The sequence below is a fragment of the Rhinatrema bivittatum genome, chromosome 4 (assembly GCF_901001135.1).
Source record: "Rhinatrema bivittatum chromosome 4, aRhiBiv1.1, whole genome shotgun sequence".
In the NCBI taxonomy this organism is placed as follows: Eukaryota; Metazoa; Chordata; class Amphibia; order Gymnophiona; family Rhinatrematidae; genus Rhinatrema; species Rhinatrema bivittatum.
The window spans coordinates 470,254,798-470,275,545 of NC_042618.1; the positions used below are offsets into that span (position 1 = coordinate 470,254,798).

Sequence of the window (20,748 nt, forward strand, 5' to 3'; positions counted from 1 at the left end):
ATACATTTGCATACCATGGAGACTCGGTATATGCAAATGTATCTCATGCATATTCATTGCAGATATCCTGAAAACCCGACCGGCTGTGGGGTCCCCAGGACAGGGTTGGAAAGCCCTGCCTTACTGCATAGAGCAGCAGAGATGGTAAACATTACTAGTCAAGGCCTTATGGACTTGGTGTGTATAGGCTTCTTGACTTTAGAAATGGACTCCCAGCATGAAGAGAACATTCTGGTTGTGACAGACCATTTCACCAGGTATGCACAGGCACACCCCACCAAGGACCAGAGAGCAGAGACTGTTGCCTGAGTATTATGTGAGAAATCCTTTGTGAACTATGGACTCCCAGCCCGGATGCACTCTGACCAGGGGAGGGATTTTGAAAGCAGACTCATTAAAGAGATGTTGCAGGTGGCTGGGGTTAGGAAGTCACACACCTATCTCTATCATCCCCAGGGAGACCTCTAACCCGAGAGGTTTAGCAGGACACTCCTAAACATGTTGGGCACAATGAAGCCAGCTCAAAAGAGGAACTGGAGCCAGTATGTGAGCTATTCGGTGCATGCTTACAACTGCACATATAATGATGCTAGGGGGTTTTCATCCTATTTTCTGATGTTTGGGTGAGAGGCCCGGTTGCCAATTGATCTTTGTTTCGGGGTTTCAGTAGATGGGTCATTGTCTCAGACTTTTCAAAGCTATGTGAAGAGGCTAAAAGAACAGTTGGGGGCAGCTTATAGGTTGGCTGCAAAGTCTTTCTACAAACTGAGCTAGAGAAACAAGCACCAATCTGACCAGAAGGTGAGGTAGAATGACTTGATGGCAGGGGTCAGTGTACTCTTAGAAAACTGGGGGCTGACTGGGAGACACAAAATTCATAATAGCTGGAGGTCTATCTTTATGTTGTTGAGGAAAAACTGAACAACCTGCTTGTTTACCAGGTAAGGTCAGAATGTGGTGAAGGACCAGTAAAAATGGTGCACAGAAACCATCTCCTGCCCATTGGACAGCTGGTATTTCCTCTGGAGGAAACCCAAACTATAGCTGAACCCCCTTAACCTCGAACAAGAAGGGGACAGTAAGACCTGAGACCCAACCTCATTGAGAGTTTGACAGGAATCCCCATCAGGAACTGGTAGGGACCCCTGAGTATCCACTGGAAGACAGACATAGTGGATATGATTGTAAGGATTCAGAAGGAGAGTTAGGTGAGGGACATGTGAGATTCACCTGGGAGCCACATTGGAGAAATCGTACCCCTAAGCAACACATGATGGGGACATAGTAAGACAGTTCCCGGGGATGGAAACCCAGGAGAAGGAAGTCCAAGAAGCATTTCAGAATAATGATAAGACTGAGAGTGGTACAGATGGCAAGAAACTTGGAACAAGAAAGGAAAGGAGGTACCACAAATGAAATTCACCCCAGGAGAAAATCAGAAACTACAGAGGCTGAGGAATTGGTTCCAGTGCCACCCCGAGAGCCCAGAAGGGCAGGTAGGACTGTGAAGCCTACAATAAGGTTCACTTATGATGACCCTGGAAACCCAGTGAATGTCCCCTTGACAGTAGCACAACAACAGGTGACTGCCTGTTACCCAAAAGCAATGAAGGAATGCCTTGAGACTTTGATCTAAAGGAGAGGTGCATGCACGAGAGTGGCTTCTTGTTGAGGACAACAAGAAATTTAAGTGGGGGAGAGTGATACCCCTCTCCCGAGGGAGAGAGGGTAAAGAGCATGATACCATTTAAGTGAAGTGCAGCAGAGAAAAAAAGTGGACAATGCAGCTATGTAACATGAGCTGCCATCCCAGGAAACCCAGAATGAATTTGAAAAGGTTGACAGACCCCTTACTGTGAAGGTGCTTAAATGACCATCCAATAGATGAGTCAGAGACTCAGGTAGGGAATTTGCATGTCACATCCCCCTGGACTACTGTTGGTAACTTGCAGAGAAATATCACTTTAAATCAAAGGATAGCAAAATCCTAAATTACAGAACTATGAGTGGAAAAGTCCTACATTGGAGAATTCTGAATGAGAGAAGGATTTTTGAGAAAAATGTACTAAAGAACAGTTCTAGGAAGAAAACATATTCTCACCCTGACTAACAAGGAGAATCAGACCCTTGGGAATCCACTACTCAGACAGCAGAAAAAAAAGGCCAGGCAGGATGGACGGGTGTGCACACATTCTCTTTTCATGGTCCTGCCTGGGTCCTGGTCTTTTGGCTAAGAGGAGGTGACCCTGGGTCCCCCTTGAGCAAGAGGGTCCCAGCTGCAGATCAAGTGGACCCCCAGGAGCATGTGGACCCAGCAGCAGATTGAGTGGTCCCCCAGGAGGAAGGGGACACCAGGGGCAGATCGCGTGGTCCCCCAAGAGGAGGAGGACCCCAGCAGCAGAGTGGGAGGTGACCCTGGGTCCCCCTTGAGCAAGGAGATACCAGAGGCAGATCGAGTGGTCCCCCAGGAGGAAGGGGACACCAGGGCAGATCGAGTGGTCCCCAGGAGGAAGGGGACACCAGGGGCAGATCGAGTGGTCACCCAAGAGGAGGAGGACCCCAGCAGCAGAGTGGGAGGTGACCCTGGGTCCCCCTTGAGCAAGGAGATACCAGAGGCAGATTGAGTGGTCCCCCAGGAGGAAGGGGACACCAGGGGCAGAGCGAGTGGTCACTCAAGAGGAGGAGGACCCCAGCAGCAGAGTGGGAGGTGACCCTGGGTCCCCCTTGAGCAAGGAGATACCAGAGGCAGATCGAGTGGTCCCCCAGGAGGAAGGGGACACCAGGGGCAGATCGAGTGGTCACTCAAGAGGAGGAGGACCCCAGCAGCAGAGTGGGAGGTGACCCTGGGTCCCCCTTGAGCAAGGAGATACCAGAGGCAGATCGAGTGGTCCCCCAGGAGGAAGGGGACACCAGGGGCAGATCGAGTGGTCCCCCAAGAGGGTGTGGACCCCGGTGACAGACCAGGAGGTGAAGTGAGGTCCCCATGAGGGGTGTGAATTCCAGTAACAGACCAGGAAGCAGAGTCGGGTCCCCAGGAGGACGTGGACCCCAGCATTGGCGCAGACATTTCAGCAAAGTGGAAGCAGCACTGAGGAGTTTGGCAGCAGTTTAGATACAACAGATCCCCAGGCCAACACTGCCCACCAGCCCAAGTTGCATCTTTTCACATGGGTGAGTCTTGGGGAAAAAAGGGGGATGATAATAACACTTGATTAAGCAGGAACTCAAGAGGTCCCTTCTATTCTATAGGTGGAATACAGTGGGGGCCATCAACCCCAAATTGCCAAATATTAAATGTCTTGCTACCTTGTAGAAATGTATATATGTGGGCCTGAGACTATTAACCACGAGTAGATAAGTGAGCTGTTGGTCATCCTATTAGCGATGTACATAGTCATGTAGAAATGTATATGCTTGTAGTCTAATAAACCTGTACATATTTGTACATACTGCCAACCTTATTCACAGTCCCATTTGTTTTCCTGGGGAGGGAAATCCAACTGTTAACAGCTTCTTCCCCATGGAGGCACCAGGTGCCAAGAACATGAGGACCAATGAAGTCTGCCCTGGGGGGACTCCCGTCAGGTCGGTCCTGGACCCAGGAACACCCCGCGAAGTAAGCGATCAAGGGGGCATTCATACAAATTCTCAATTAAGCAAAAAGCCAGTTTAATTAGTTGTCATAACCTCCATGGAGCTTGTAATTGTTCTATAGGGAATGGGATCTATTAGGACTGAAAGACAAACAAAGGATCTATCAGTCTGCGAGCTCTCTCCAGAAGGACTCCAAAATCTGAGCATGCTCAGATCAGAAAAGATTAGACTGTCAGCTGCTCCTACGTGACGGGGTTGAATTAAACCATTTCTTTAAGGAATCTTGGTTTACAGTGTGATTTGCTGGGTTCAGAAACTGAAATCTGAATTGGAAATATCAGCTGTGGACAGTTGTATTTATTCTGCTCTGATTAACCTGCTAGACACTTCTGCTAGATACGTATCAGGTACTGCTCAGGATACAGGGTCCCACAGCTTAGAGGAACTAATAGCCAGAACATAACTGAAACAAAAAAAAAGAGGAGCTAAGTCTGAGCAGAGGTCAAACCAGAGGGTGTGACAGAGGTGAACTTGAGCAGAATGCGATGTGGACAAATGCAGGCTGACGTCAAAGCCAGAAAGTCGGTCTAAGGATGCATTGAGAGCACAAGTAGTCAGAAACACACATAGGAACAAGAAAAGGATCTGACTGGGTAGGGAAGCAGGAACAGAACACGAACAGATGAGGATCCAAGCAAGCAACAAGCGGGAATGCAATAGGCTGAAGGCAAGAAATCTGGGCAGACAGACTAGCACAGAGCTTCAGGGAGCAGGTCCAAGGAGTCTGTTATACTAGTAGGGATCTAGTGCTGCAGAGGGGTATAAATACAGCAACCAATCAGGGCTGGTCCCTACTGGACCAATAAGCTAGCAGCTGGGCGGAGTCATCAGCCACAGCAGATTCTCCCCACCCTGGGATCTGTACTAGATGGCCCTGGCTTGAGCCCTGAGTTAGGAGGTAGAGATGGAGCGTGCACCATTCCTGCACAGCCACCTCCAGTGAGGCTGCTGGATTTGCTCAGCTCCAGCCTGTATAAAAGTGGGCAGAGTGGGAAAGCTGAGATTAGCAGGTAGGAGGTGCCAGCCTGGGAGCTGCAGTGCTATCACAGACCATGGAGAGGTTCCATGCTGCCGTATCCTGCATGGTCATGGGTGTAGCATGCGCAGCTGCTGGAAGCAATGCTGCGAGGCCGTGCATGTGGGCACCTTAAAGGGAAGGTTGCTGCAGTCCGTGAATTATGTCAATACCAACCAAGGCATACACGTTCTGGACCTGACGGGCAGATTTCCACTCCAAAAGACTTCAAATGGCTGATAAAAGTATGACCAGTTCCCAGAGTGGACCTCTTTATTGGACTAACATTAAATTCAGAGGTAAAAGATTCTTGTACGGTAGTGAAACAGAATCCATCTATTAAAAGGGATTCTTTTCATGATGCCCACGTTGGTTTACATAACAGATGCAATTCGAGGGGACATTTAACAAGGCAGACGTGCTCAAGGGCATTGATCAGAACAAGGGAAAACCCTTCAAAAGATGTGCCAGAGTCAGAACACAGGTCCATCGAGCCCATCCTGTCTCTGACATTGGCCAGTCTGGGTCACAAGTACTTGGCAGATCCCAAAGAATAGGTCCATTCCTTGTTGCTCACTCCCAGGAATCAGCAGTGGCTTTCCCAACTCTATGTGGCTAATAACGGTTTATGGACTTTTTCTCCCCATTAATCAAAAGATGGAAACATAAAAATGTGACAGACCAAGAAGACGTTACAGCCTGTCTAATCCATCCATACTAACTACTCAGCGCTACAATTCCTGCTGCTACCTCAGAGATCCCTGCGTTCATCCCATCCTCTCTTGGATTTAGATACTGTCCATGTCCAATGGTAAAATGTTCCATGCATCCACCACCCCTCTCTTAAAAAAAAAAAAAAATTCCTTCGTTTCCTTCTGAGTGTACCTCCTTTCACCCTCATCCCATGATCCCTCATTCCACCCCAAACCAAATAAGCCTGATACTTCACTTTCAATGCATATCCTCCAACGGCAGGGGAGAAAGTCTGATACTTCACGCATATCTAACATAGCTCTCTGCTTCAACGGCAGGGGAGAAAGTCTGATACTTCACGCATATCTAGCATAGCTCTCTGCTTCAACGGCAGGGGAGAAAGTCTGATACTTCACGGATATCCAGCATAGCTCTCTGCTTCAACGGCAGGGGAGAAAGACTGATACTTCACTTTCAATGCATATCCAGCATAACTCTCTGCTTCAACGGCAGGGGGAATAAAGAAAAGTGGATCTATATACAGACAACAACCAACAAGGACTGAATTACATAGGCTGGGTAAAACAAATAAGCATGGGTGTAACTTGCTTATTGTGGCGGTTACTACCCCTAACTAAGCTTCAACAGCAAGAGGAAATGTGGAAAAAAGGATTTGCACTCACAAAGACGGGAGTAGCTGGCTTGTTACGGCGGTTACTACCCCAAACCAAATAACCAAATTACTACCTCCACCTTCCTCTATTCCTGATGCCTTTCAACTAGCTTGATCATTCCATTCTTATACTTCACTTTCAATGCATATCCAGCATAGTTCTCTGCTTCAACAGCAGGGGAGAAGAAAAACTGTTACTTCACACATCCAGCAGAGCTCTCTGCTTAAACGGTAGGGGAGAAGAAAAAAGGGTTCGCACTCACAAAGCGGGGAGTAGCTGGCTTGTTACGGTGGTTACTACCCCAAACCAAATGTACCTGATACTTCACTCTCGACGCATATCCAGCATGGCTCTCTGCTTCAACGGCATGGGAGAAAGACTGATACATCACGAATTTCCAGCATAGCTCTCTGCTTCAACGGCAGGGGAAAAGAAAAACTGATACTTCACGCATATCCAGCATAACTTCAACGGCAGGGGAGAAGAAAAAAGGATTCACACTCACAAAGCGGGGAGTAGCTGGCTTGTTACGGCGGTTACTACCCCAAACCAAATGTGCCTGATACTTCTCTTTCGATGCATATCCAGCATAGCTCTCTGTTTCAACGGCAGGGGAGAAGAAAAAAACTGATACCTCACGCATATCCAGCATAGCTCCCTGCTTCAACGGCAGGGGAGAAGATAAACAACCAATAAGGGCTGTATAACATAATCTGGGTAAAAACAAATAAGCATGGGTGTAGCTTGCTTATTGCGGCGGTTACTACCCCTACTACCTCTAACTAATCAAGCTAGATATTTCACTTGGATGCAGCTCCATCACCGCTCTCACATTAATGGTGGGGGTGGAAGGGAAATAGAACCAAGAGCTAAGAGAAACAGATAAGTATGAGAGAAAAAATGAGGGAAGCTTGCTGGGCAGACTGGATGGGCCATTTGGTCTTCTTCTGCCGTCATTTCTATGTTTCTATGTTTCTATGTAAGCTAGATATTTCACTTGGATGCAGCTCCATCACTGCTCTCTACATTAATGGGGGGGTGGAAGGGAAATAGAACCAAAAGGTTACTAAGAGCCAAGAGTAACATAAGTATGAGAAAAAAAAAAGTGCGAAGCTTGCTGGGCAGACTGGATGGGCCGTTTGGTCTTCTTCTGCCGTCATTTCTATGTTTCTATGTTTCAGAGCCGCCTTTCTGTTGAAAAGTGCTCGCCTCCTGTGCATTGGTTCAGGAGGTATTTAAATCTCTCTATCATAGCTCCCCTAGCCCTAGAGCATTGTCCCGGGAGAGTTGCCTGGAGCCAGACAATGTCCTATCTTCCTGCAGTCCGGCTTCTGGGGGCCGTTCCACTCTGCAGGGCTTGCGAGCCGGAGGACTGAAGGCTTCCGCCCGTGGGGATTTGTGCTCTCTTCCCAGCATTCCCTTTTTAATTGTTCCCCGGGGAAGGGGTGCCTCGGTAGTCCAGCCCTTCAGTAGGACCTGACCATCCTGCTCCCAGTCTTAAGCTTATTGCCTGGCCCGTTCGCCAGTAAGCAAAAAAAAAAAAAAAAAAAGTGGAACCACCAAGGTCCAAACAGGTTTAAGTTTGCACGACTCCTGGCCAAATGAAGTCTCCTGCAGAGGCCTGCACCCTAGCACGAGTCACCTCCCTACTCCCCACCGCTTTGCTTTTCTTTGAGAGCCGCCTTGCAAGGAAAATAAAAGGAGCCCTGCCTGCAAACAACAACGAACAGCCTAATACTTTCCTCCAGGCCTAGGTAGCCAGCAAGTCCTAGGGAAACCTCAGTATTAATGCAGCTTAGGATTAAGGGAGGAGATCTGTATCCTTAGTCCAGTTCCATAGTCACCTGGCTCTCTGGCTCTATGCAATCCACTTCCATGCCCTCCACCTCCTCCTTCATGGGGCTGGCTGGAAGCTTAATCTGCTATTCTCCTGGGTGTGGCTCTTCCCTTCCCTACCCTGAGAGCTCAGGTGTGCGCATCAGGCTCCAAGGTCCAACCCTCCTGCGACTGACAGGTCTCTCTCCTGGCTCCCATTTGCTCTCTGTTGGCTCCAAAAGGCTGGGAAATGTAGTTTCTGTCCTGCCTTTTCTGGGACCTAGCCTTTTGGGTCTGCTTCTGGCTCTACTCTTGCTAATCTGAGAAAGTACAAAGAAGGGCGACCAAAATGATAAGGGGAATGGAACAGCTCCCCTATGAGGAAAGGCTGAAGAGGTTAGGGCTGTTCAGCTTGGAGAAGAGACGGCTGAGGGGGGATATGATAGAGGTCTTTAAGATCATGAGAGGTCTTCAACGAGTAGATGTGAATCGGCTATTAACCTTTTGGATAATAGAAGGACAAGGGGGCATTCCATGAAGTTAGCAAGTAGCACATTTAAGACTAATTGGAGAACATTATTTTTCACTCCCTGCATAGTTAAGCTCTGGAATTCCTTGCAAGTGGATGTGGTTAGGGCAGTTAATATAGCTGGGTTCAAAAAAGGTTTAGGATAAGTTCTTAGAAGAGAAGTTCATAAACTGCTATCAATCAATAAGAAATAGTAGCTTGGGATCTATTTAATATTTGGATATTTGCCAGGTTCTTATGGCCTGGATTGGCCACTATTGGAAACAGGATGCTGGGCTTGATGGACCCTTGGTCTGACCCAGTATGGCGTGTCTTATGTTCTTATATTCTCACAGTATACATATTTAGATATTTAAGTCTGTCCCCATAAGCTTTAGAATGAAGACCACTGCCCATTTTAGTAGCCCCCTCTGGAGCGGCTCCATCCTGTTTATATCCTCTGGAAGGTGGGGTCTCCAGAACTGTACTCAGTATTCCCAGTGAGGTCTCACCAGGGACCTGTACAGGGGCAGTGTCACCTCCCTTTTTCTGCTGACCCTTCCTCTCCCGGTGCAGCCAAGCAGCTTTCTGGCTTTTACCATCGCTTTATCCACCTGTTTGACCAACTTAAGATCATCAGATACCATCACCCCGGGATCCCGCTGTTTCAGGCATAGAAAGTTTCATAGCTTAGACTGTACCACTTCTTTGGGTTTTTTGCAGCCCAAATGCATGACTGCATTTTTTAGCACTAAATCTGCCAGTCTCTAGATGATTCCTCGAGCTTCACTGGATCCCTCCTCTTGGTTTCCATACCATTCTGTCTACCCTGTTGCAGATTTTGGTATCATCTGCAAAAAGACAATCCCTTCTGCAATATGGCTTATGAAAATGTTGAAAAGAATTGGTGCAGGGTCTGATGCCTGTGGTACGGTACTAGTAAGGCTCTCTCCTCGGAGTGAGCTGCATTTATCATGCCTCCCACTCAACCAGTTTTTAACCCAGTCAGTCACTTTAGGGTGCTCAATTTATTTGTAAGTCATCTCTGCGGAACTATGTCTAAGGCTTTACTGAAATCCAAATACACTGCGTCTAACGCGCTCTCCCTGATCCAACTCTATGGTCACCCCACCAAAGAAATTGATCAGATTTATTGTTGGGTCTCAGATCAACTCGTGCAGAATGCTGCCACTCGTATCTTAAGGGGCCAGGGGAAATATGACCATATCATACACCTATTTTGATTTCTTTACTACGGCTGCCGATGCAAGGGAGGGTCACATTTAATGATGTGTTAATGATGATTGAAAAATCGCTTTGGAATTTCGCTGTTCCTTGGTTAGCATCGTTATTGCATGATCACTCAGGTCTGCTAGAAAGGATCCCTTGGAAATGGCAGAAGTTCATTTAGCACATTTGGGTGAGACCAGAGACCAAGCTTTCTCAGTGGCTGGTCCCGCACTTTGGAACTCCAGGCCCTGAGTAATTGGGAACTTTGCCAGATTCGATCAGGTTTAAGAAAACTTTAAAGACTTGGCTTTTTCAGCAGTCTAAAAAACTCTTTATAAGCAAGCCATAGAGCACGAGGCCTTTACTGTTTCTTTGAGTATCCATGATAGACAAGATTTTGTTGTTTGTTTTTTTTTTCATTTTATGTATAATGTATTTTAATTATTTAATGTTTTTATCTTTTAATTTACAGTGTTTTTAATTTGTTTTTATTATTATCATTATGAATGTTTAAAATATTATCTGCTATGAAATTGTGGAATATACATTTCAAAATAAATACATGATTTATTTACTAATCGGGGCACTTTGCGATATTATGATGTGTTCATCTTGCATTCATTTGATAACTGTGTAATATTGTGTTATGTTTCAGATTTTGTAGACATCCATGACCTTTGGAATGTGTGCTGCATAAATAATTCTAAATAAATAAATAAATCAGATTCGTCTGACAAGATTTACCGCTGGTAAAAACCCTGCTGCCTCGGATCTTGCAATCCTTCGGATTCCAGAAACTGCACTCTCCTCTGTTTCAGCAGAAAAAGCATTAATCTGCTCGCCACCGAGCTCAGACTAACCGGGCTGGGAGTTCCCAGCCTTTTCCTTCCATTTTATGAATAGGAACCACATCCGCCCCCTCCCGTCCTCTGGAACTACTCCCGACTCTAAAGAAGCATGGAAAAGGTCACCAACGGAGCTGCCGGAAGATATTTTGTTTAAATGTAAACCGATGTGATATGTAAAATCGAACAGCGGTATATAAAAATAAATAAATAAATAAACAAATAAATAAAATCTCTAAGTTCCCTTGCACACATCCCATCCGGCCCCATTGCTTTTATCTACTTTTAGTTTCACGAGCTCCTCACGAACACCGTCTTCTGAAAACGGAGCTTTAGCTCAATCTCAGACCTATTTGTGTCTACTTTCTGTGGTCCGAAAAGAACTATTTATTAAGCAATTTCACATTTTCCTCTTCGGCCTCTGCATACCCCCATTCACCTCTGAGTCTCACAGGGCCACTTTTGCAGTTCTTCTTAACGCTAACAGATCTAAAAAAAACAAACCCAACTTCTCCTCCTGTTTTACCGTATTCGCTATTTTTTCTTCCATGTGCATCTTTGCTCTCCTGACTGCTTTCCTAGTTTCTCTTAGCTTTTTCTGATATTGTTGCCTGCTGCCTCCCTCTTTCTGCTTCTCATGTTGTTTATGATGAGGGTTAACCTTTTTTCTTTATCTTTTCAGCTTCTTCTTTAGAAAACCCGGCTATGCTGGATGCCTTGACTATAATCTCCGTCAACAAATTCCACTGTTTAAATGTGCATTGAGTGAAACAAATGCACTCTTAGATTTGTTTTAAGTCTATTCCCTGTTAGCTTCCTGGCGAATCCCCTAGTCCTAGTACTATTTGAAAGGGCAAATAACCATTCCCTATTTATCCATTCTACCCCACTCATGATTATATAAACCTCTGCCACATCCCCTCTCGGTCATCTCTTCTCCAAGATGAAGAGTCCTAACCTGTTTAGCCTTTCTCCATAAGAGAACCATTCCATCACCTTTACCATGTTTGCTGCTCTTCACTTTTCCAGCTCCGCTTCATCTTTTTTTGTGAGATGTGGCGATCAGAACTGCACACAGTACTGAAGGTGTGATTGCACCATGGAGCGATACAGAGGCTTTCTACTATTTCTCAGTTTAATTCCCCAGTCCTCTCCAAATAATTCCTAACATGCTATTTGCTTTTTTGATCGCCGCCACACACTGAGCTGAGGATTCCATACTAATATTTTAGAAATGGGAGCTGAGATAAATTCTTTACGGTATCTCAAGACTAATTCGCAACTGGTGTCGGGATAAAGTCAGAGAATGTAATCATGGATGAACGGGGGGCGGGGAGGGGGGGTATGAAGAGTGTAGCAACAGCGGAGAAAACATCTACCCACTTCCCTGGGGCAGAACAATTTATCAAGTATCTCAGTGATAGAGAAACCAGAGCATTCAAGTGGATTAGCTGTTATTATTTCGCCCCTTTGGTGCACGATACCAAAGTTAATGCAAGAGATCGTGCTACATGGTACATGAAGATTGCCACAGCAGGAAGAACAGGTGAATGAAGAGCTCTGCCTTAATAAAACTCAGAAGAGACCACAGAGCTATAATTCTTTTAGCTCCTTTAAGCTGCGATAATTATGGTTTCCCTCCCTTCAGGAGTTATCCATCAGGGAAGCAATGAGACTGGGCAATTCACCAATTCTGATGTCACAAAATCAGGGAACTCTGTTTCATCCCAACGTTTCAGACGCTGGCCCTGGCTTCTTTGATGAAATGTCTCAGGTCCTTCTGACTCCGATTTATTTATTTATTTAAAGGCTTTTATATACCGATGTTCATGTATAGTTATAGTTATATTCCATAGCATCTACCCATTGATGCCTGTTATATGTAAGGGCTCCTCCCAAAAATTATTTATATGTTGCGTAGTTCATCATATTATATTATGTTATCTGTTATATGTACGGCACTGCCCAATGGTTTTTTGTTCACTGTGAACCGATACGATGTGCGAACGGATATCGGTATAAAAGAAATGTTAAATAAATAAATAAATAAATAAATAAATAAATGTACTAGTACATACCGCGTCTGGTTGAATCCATAAGATTTTCTGGTGGATTCCTAGAAAGGAATCCACCAGAAAATCTTATGGATTCAACCAGAGGAGATTTGAAGCTTGGTGTGCAACGTCCTGGATCTCTGTTCTTGTCCCACACAACAAGCCGCTTGAGTAACATCTACATCTTTTAGAGTCTGGCTTCAAAGTCAGCACTGTTAGGGTATACATCAGTGCAACTGGCGCTTGTCAGCAGCATGTAGAAGGAAGCTTCGTCCTTGTCCAGCGTTTTACAGGGACATTTTCAGAGTCTGGGTAAGTAGTGATTCATGTGTGCACATCCCCTTTGAATTTGTCTGTGACTGAAAACTACCCATGGACTTTGCATCCAAGCAGTGAGTTTCCAAATTGCCCCCTTAGTTGTCAGGTGTATGTGAGGCCTGCCTCAGTTGAACCCTCCTGTCAAGCCTGCCACCATGCCACGGGATCTCACCGTGGTTCTTACCCAGCTGACAAAAGCCTCCTGAGAGCCTCTGGACACCAGTGGGGTCAAGTACCTGACCTGGAAGGTATTTTTTTCAGTGGCGGTCACTTCAGCTTGTACAGTCAGTGAGCTTCAGGCTCTAGTGACCGATCCACCTTTTACTAAATTTCATCATAATCTGTGGTGGTGAGTACTAATCCCAGGCTCCTTCCTAAGGTGGTGTCAGCTTTCCACTTTACTCAGTCAATGGTCCTGCCAACATTTTTCTCCAGGCCACATATTCCATAGACGTGAACAAGTCTTGCATAGTTTGCACTGGTGAGAGCCGTCACCATCTTCCTGGATTAGAACAAAGTCCATGGAAAGCTCACTCAGATTTTTGTTTCTTTTGACCCTGACAGACTCAGGATTGCCAAAACAAATTGATGATTTCCAAATAGCTTGCGGATTGCATCTTCTTTTGGGTTGTTATATTTTGCTAATATCTGCAGCACAGACAGAATCTCTGTTAAAGGCTCATCCGACGTCCCCCCATTCAGATGCATTGTTTTTATTCTTTTCATGCAGGCTGTGATTTAATCTGTCCATCCGTCAGTTAGTGAGGGGGCACCATAACCTCTGTGAAAAGACGAGTGATCAGGATCAGACTTGGAGGGAAGTTGAGGCATAAGCCTGGGTTTTATCCTACTGCAAATTACCTTGATCCAATAAGGGGGAGTTAATTCTCAGTAGGGTCAAAGTTGAAAGGCATTAGAATATCCATGAATAAGATCATTTTCCCTTTCCCTTTTTATGACTATGGATTATGGGGTCTGTTTCTGGCCCAGCAGATTTCTCCTGCTCCTTTGGGCTGCCAGCTCACTTGTAACCGTGCCTCTACTGGGCTGCAGCACCATAAGCCTGTGCTCGCAACTGGCCATGGGCTTTCTCCCTTTTATAACAACCTCCTCCTTCCCATCTAGACCAGACACCACTGTGCCGGTCCTTGGCCAGGATCTGGTATGCCTATACCTTGAGTCTGGCCACTATGCATTCTCCCCCAGGGCTGGGGACACTACCTTCACAGCATGCCCAGCCCTGGCCCCGGGCCAGTTTGAAGTGTTGAAGCCCAGTATGGGAATTCGGCCTGAATATGGGGGTCCTTATTGTAAGAATGACTAAAATAATGTAAGTTCTAGCTCATGATCTAACCAAGACTGCATTCTGTATTAGCAATCATAATGACACATTATCGTATCTGCCTGGATAAGTTACACGTCAGCATATTCAAGCATTTGTAGAGACATCTGTATGTCTTCCGTGCAACCTCTTCCTATCCCTAGACCCCCTGTTATTTTTGCCATGTTTAGTAACTACAGAGAAGAGAGACTGTAAGCCTAATGTGCATGACAGAAACAGGAAACCCAAGACCAGACTCTATCAATAGACAGGGAGAGTTGTAATCTTGGAGGAAACGCAGGTGCACGGACTAAAACTAATTTATGTAGTTAATTACATGGCTAGGTGGAAAGGCAGCCTGAAGTCCAGTGACATGTACTATGCAGAACCTGTGGGTTAGACTCCTGTACAGAGCCAGGAAGGAGGCTCGGTGCATGCTGGGAAGATCCACCATGATGCCAGTTCGGTAAATCTGCACTGGATTGTCCTACAGAATGCCTCAATAATCTTAGGGATTAGGGATTTATTGCTTGGTGTTTTCTTTATGTTAATACAATAGCAATTCGATAACAACCGGTCCGTGCATGGGTGTCTATGCCAGGCCCTCCGCTTGGTCTGAACGTGCATTCTTCTCAGCTTCATGCTTGCCTTGCGTCAGCGGTGCCAAGGCTGGCCCCTGTAAACTGGAGTCTACTCAGGCTAAAAGGCAAAGCCCAGTGGACTTAAAGGGGATGGGGACAATATATATAAATTTAAAGAGGGTAAGAAATAGAGGTGGGCTGAGAAATCAGAGCTCATCCTCAGAATCCAGGCCATATCCTGGGAATTTCCCATTAGGCAAGGTTTAGTGGAAGTTAATTTTAGATGGGGGTGGGGGTAGATCTATCAAGGCCTTTCATCTGATCTTGGATCATGTTCCGCAGAACCCAGTTCCTGGGGAATATCAGATTAGGGACCAGGTTTTGGACCATGGAGATGGGTTATGATTTTTCAGCTCTCTCTCTAATAAAAAGATTCAGATATTCCAGTTTAAATGGCCCACTGGTTGCAGACCCCAGTCCTTCCCTTCCCCCCAGTTCTAGCTACCTTTAATATCAGGCCCCCCCTCTGGTTCAGCACGGCACAGTAGCTGAACTGAGAGTTAAAATAATGCTTGGAATCCTATAAATCTGTTGCATTACTTAATACAAAATAAAATAAGCACAATTGGCTGGAAGCAGACCAGTCTGAGCACTGAACAGTTATCTCGACGCTGGGCTGGGTTGATGGATCGGTGGTAGCGCTGTGCACTGCCATGTGCAGAGACCTGGCTTTGATTGCTGGAGCAGGTTTTCCTCTCCCTGTGTAGGCCAGGAGGCTGTGGAGGCAGCATTGGTCATTGCGCAAGGGCGACACCTGGTGGCCGGATTTGGGTTCCATGACTGCAGAGTTCTGGCAGGAGCCCTGGGACCAGGCCCTGACTGAGGAATGTCATTGCCATGAGTTAGGAGAGGGGTGGGGGGGGGGGGGAAATACCCCAGGGTTCTTAGGAATGAAGGCTCACAGCACCCGATCCCAGCGCTGGTTCTGACTGAGCTGGAAAGTACAAAGGAGTGGGGCGGAGGGAAACTGCTGTGTCAAAAGAAAAAAAAGAGAGCGAGAATCCCCACCTTCCTGATCTGTGCTGCGTCACTTTATTTGTAAGTCGTTTCATTCACCCCCCTACCACAAGGAAGCTTCTCACAGTAAGAAAATTAAATAAAAACGCAAAAGCCACTGGAGTTCCTTTCAAGAAAGTCAGAAGTGCCTGAGATAGTATCGTGTGGGTTCCCAGTGACAGTCAATAGTTTCTGAGAAAGTGAGGCTGGAAAGTTAATGAGCCACTGATGTCATTCTCTCAGCCCTGTAAGGACCCGGGAAAAGAGAGCCTGACACTTCTATATAAGCAGCTGCCGGGCACCCTCCCATTATACCTCAGAAGCAAGGTAACACCTCTCCACCTGCTTCACCTTGCACTTTCTCCTCACCCTTAATTCCTGACGCTGACAGATGAACTCTCTCTCTCTCTCTCTCTCTCACTGCAGATTGACGTGGAGAGCGCTGCTGCTGTGCTGGACTGAGCCATGAGTGCCCTGCAGAAATGGACCCTGTTATCTTTGAGCTTAGTCTCCTGCTGCCTCCCTCTCCTCCTTGCCAGTCCGGCACCTCTAAAGAAAGAAAGCGCCGCTGCGGGCCACTACCCATCCTGCAGCCTCCGTAAGGTCCACTTCTACCAGCCCCACATGAGGAAGTGCATCCTGGCCCTCGCCAAGCAGGTAAAAGCTGTCAGGCGTCTGTTGGGTGCTCTAGGGTTACCAGACAGCTCCATGTACCCGGGACAGGACAAACCAGAGACAAGTAAAATTTCATCTCCCCCACATGTAATGTGGTAAAAAAAACCCAAAAAAGACCCCCAAACAGGACCGGCTCAGCCTGTCCTCAATGACTGGTATCCTGCTGCTTTCCCTGTGACCTTCTCTTTGTCCCTCCCTGCTCAGCTTTAAGTCATTCTCCCTTCTCTCTCTCCTCACAGGCGAGTAGCTCTGACCAGGACACGGTGAACAGGTTGATCGGGAGCCAGCTCTTCCTCCACGTGACGGTAAGGAAGCCTGCAGGGAAGGCCTGTTGTCTGTGTATGCCCGGCCCTGTATATGTTGGCGGAAACGGGCTTTGATAAGGCAAAAGAACCCGCTGCTTTTAATTTGATGGTTATCGAAAACAGTATGGTTTTGGAAAAAGGAAGTGTGGCGGGGATTTGTTCCTGTAATGTTCCTTTTCACACAGAGTCGAATGCGAAGAAGTAATTAGTCCAGCCAGATTTTGTAGGACGTGGGATTCTTTGCCGGCTGTGATGTTTTTCAATGGAGCCACCTAAGATTTATTCAGATGTGGTGATGGGCATTGAGCTATCAGAGCCCAGGACAAGTCTTTTCTTCAGATCTATCCCATGCCTGCTGTTGTACTATAAACACTGCAACGGTGCTGTATAGTAGCAGTCATACGTGTTAGCCCACATCTTATCACTAGAAGAAGCTCGCAACTCTAGTCCTCAAGGACTGCGAACAGGCTTGGTCGTAGAGTACCCAAAATATGGAAATTAACCTGATTCTTGGGTCAAGCGTATGCAGAAATAGTTGATAAATATGCATTGGGAACATCCTGAAAGGCAGGTCTGTTTATGACCCTTGAGGAATGGAGTCGCAATCCCTTGGTGCTAGAATATTGTTTGCAACTGCTTTGTATTCTCGTGTGTGTATGCAGATATATCTGTAAATACACGCGTACAGTAAATGCACACACTGTATATCATGAGTATTATTTAACTTTCTAACGCATAGTCCTCCTATCAGTTGATCTACATGCAGACAGATATTTGCCATCCTTCTGCTCACCGTTGACTCTTGTCTTTATTACCTTTGGTTTTCCTATGTTTCTGGCAGGCCGAGGATCACTGCTACTTGATGAAGAAAGTTCTCAATTTTACCTTGGAAGAGGTGCTGCTGCCTGAGATCAAAAGCCCTTACCTTCACATCCAGGATGTCACCAACTTCTTGGCGAACATGCGGAACGAGCTGAATGCCTGTGTAAGTCCCTCCGGTCTGTATTTAAGGTTTAGTGCCCTCCTGACTCCTGACCCACTCCAGCCCTGGGCCTGCTCACCTCTGCAGGGGGGGGGGGGGGGAGGGGGGAGCAGGGCTCACCCAGGGCCAGGTTTATACTGGCGCTCGGATGCCGCTTGACTGTGACTGCATAGACCTTGGATGTTTCAGTGCAAGCCTGCCTTGATATCTGCATGGGCGACGAGGATGCCCCATCTAATGAGACAGAAAGGAAACCTCAGATCAAGATATGGAAGCCCTTGGCTTTAAAATCAAAAGAGTTAGATCAAGGTGCAAAAACCCACATTGTTTTTACATGAACCGTACCGAAGGTTGTGTTTTTGGTTGCAGAAACCTACAGAGCACAAGCAACAGATTGAGAACAACCTGGAAGAGCTGACAAAGAAAATGAAAGAGGTAAAAAGCTTTAACCCTTCCACTCTGGGCTGGAGCGGAGGAGAGGTTATGACATGAAATCAGTGGCTTGCCATTCGTGGCCAAATAGAATAACCGTTAACAAATCAGTGGGATCTCTCCCATCACGATATATGTTAGTGTTTGAAATGCTGGACCCCCTGTGGCATTGGCCTGGTGGATAATGCATGTCTCTAGCGCCAACCGATAACCCTGACTATGACCGTTTCAGAAATGATTGTTCACCGTTGTCACTTGCCTGTAGTGAGGACGGTTGTGACAGCCATTTACTGGACATACTGACCCTGTCTGAAAATCTTCCTCGCTCAGTCCTGCTAGAGGCACACAATGGGGTTCTTAACCGTGCACGATTTTAACCGTTTTGAAGGGTCGGGTAGGAGAACGACATGCCTAGATTGGGATTTTCAAATTCCCATATGTTGCAAAAATCTGCCCACGGAAGAAGGAGGTGCAAAGCCCAAGGGTCCTTCCAGAAGGAATTGCATGCATGTACTTTCCTGTTCATAATCAGGTACAAGATCCACAGGAACATTGCACCCTTGGGCGGTTTGTAAGCAGCCAGGGGATAGTCAAGACAATCTTAGGACTTTGTTCAATAAAGGATTTTTGTCGTAGATTGCATACGCAAAATGAGAGGAAATATTTATTGCCCTGTTCAGGATGGGAAATCCAGGCATGTGCAAGAATGTGTTAAGTAATAGTTTGACTGGAAGAATAAGAGACGTTTTGTGGCAAAGGCTGGCACCTCTGCAGAATCGTGATTAGCCTGACTTAGGGCCTGACTCACTACCAAGCCTTCCCATAAGAGCTGCAGCCATTTCGGATCCAAGCAGGAGCTGCGTAAACACGAGAGGCACTCTCCGCTTCAGGGAGACGTTTGAAAGATGAGCGAATTGTGAGGCACGTCTGCACGACGGGCGAACGAAGCCTTGGCTATTGGCGCTACTGCTCACAAGTTTCAAACGTGGGCTAATTCAGTGTCCCTTGCGTGGCTGTTACCAGGTCTCCCACAGATGTGCAGGCACTTTTCTGTCTCACGTGCCCAGGATGCGAGAAAGGTCTCAGTAAGGCAGGGCCCCCAGGAACTGTGGAACAAACACAGGGCCCCCCTATATTTAAGCACTTTTCCCACAGACACAGAATGGGAGAAAAACCTTTAATAAATCAGACTGCGAGCCCCTCTGGGGCCGGGGAAATTCCTCCGGTACCCGAATGCAACTCGCCTTGAGCTACTGATGACAGGGCCTGAGCTCAATCAGCAAGCATATAAATAAATAAATAAATGTTATATCAAGACGCCAAATCAGGCAGGCCAAACTCTGTAAATCTTTAGGGAATTGGGAAGCGGCCAAGTAACAGGAGCTGTAAACGTTCAAGGCGTATTTCTGCAGTGAAGTTGTATTGTTTTCCTGGGATTCCTTCCAGGCTCTCATTGGACTAACGTGGGACTTGGACAAAGGTGATGATTGCCCTTGAGCGCTGGGGGCCCTGCGGTTCCCTTCCTCAGCTGTGACCATTCTGTGATGATCTTCATCAACTTAGGGCCAGATGTACTAAAAGGTTCTTCCCATTTTGTGTCTGTGGGAAAACTGCTTAGCACATAAGCCCCTTAATACATTAATAATTATTTTCCTGTAACTTGTCAGCATAAAAAAAAAGTCCCCTTCCCCAGATTTAAAGTCTTTATCCATCTGCCAAATGATTATGGATTTTTGCAGGATCAATACTGTAGTACAGTATGGATCAAAGCAGCTATTAAAACTGTCCGTCAGCTGATGGTGCAAATAATTTCTCCCTCTGTCTTGTTTTTTAATAGCTGGGCGAGAGCGGGAGGAACAAGGCAATTGGGGAGCTAGACCTGCTGTTTGATCGCCTGGAATCTGCCTGCTCCCAGCAGAAGAGGAAAACTCCCTCAAGTGAAGCCAGCGGAGTGAAAGAGACGAGAACCACGGCGAAGGCCACGGCGCCACCGGCAGGCATCACCACCGCAGCGGGAACTAGCGCGCAGCTGACAAAACAGCAGTGAGCACCGCGACGGGAAGCAAAGAATCCTCAACTCAAAGTTCTTCCCTGCTGCCATCTCTGCTCACCAAGGGGGGCTCCGGCGGAGAGGCCCCTTTACCCAGTGACAAAGGTGGAGCTGACTCATCCTGCTCAGACTGTGCGGAAGGTACCGGCCTCCTCCTGCAAAGAGACGCGCAGATACTCAGAAAAGAATTAGCATCTTCAACGGAAACGCTTGCCGCGGACTTTCCTGGGAGGGAAATGGCGAGTCCTGTCCATTCCGCAAAGTTTTGACCATTATTTTAAAACAAATTTAAAAAAAAAAAAAAGCAAGAATGATAGTGAAATGGGTAAAATTCACCGTTTTTCGCCTGTTTGGTAAAAGTGTGCAGAAATAGACATTTCACGCAATTGCTTTGTCAGTGGCAAAAGGCCTGGTTTCCATTCGTTTCAAGTTGGCTGCGAACGTCTCCGCACATTCTTTGCACCCATCTCCTTCCCTTCGGTGCCAATGGGGAAAGGTTTTCTGTTCAGCAATAAGCCTCCAGCCATGGACAGGGTTTCC

At 46.6% G+C, this 20,748-nt stretch overlaps 1 protein-coding gene across 1 annotated transcript; it reads left to right on the forward strand.

Annotated features, from left to right (window-relative positions):
- The first annotated feature begins 204 nt into the window (after positions 1-204).
- On the forward strand, positions 205-20,205 carry LOC115089447 (interleukin-22-like). The gene is made up of 6 exons (XM_029597538.1): positions 205-257; positions 16,304-16,421; positions 16,679-16,744; positions 17,586-17,729; positions 18,096-18,161; positions 19,996-20,205. Exons 1-6 carry the CDS (start codon positions 205-207, stop codon positions 20,203-20,205), a joined length of 657 nt encoding a protein of 218 aa, XP_029453398.1.
- The last annotated feature ends 543 nt before the right edge of the window (positions 20,206-20,748 follow it).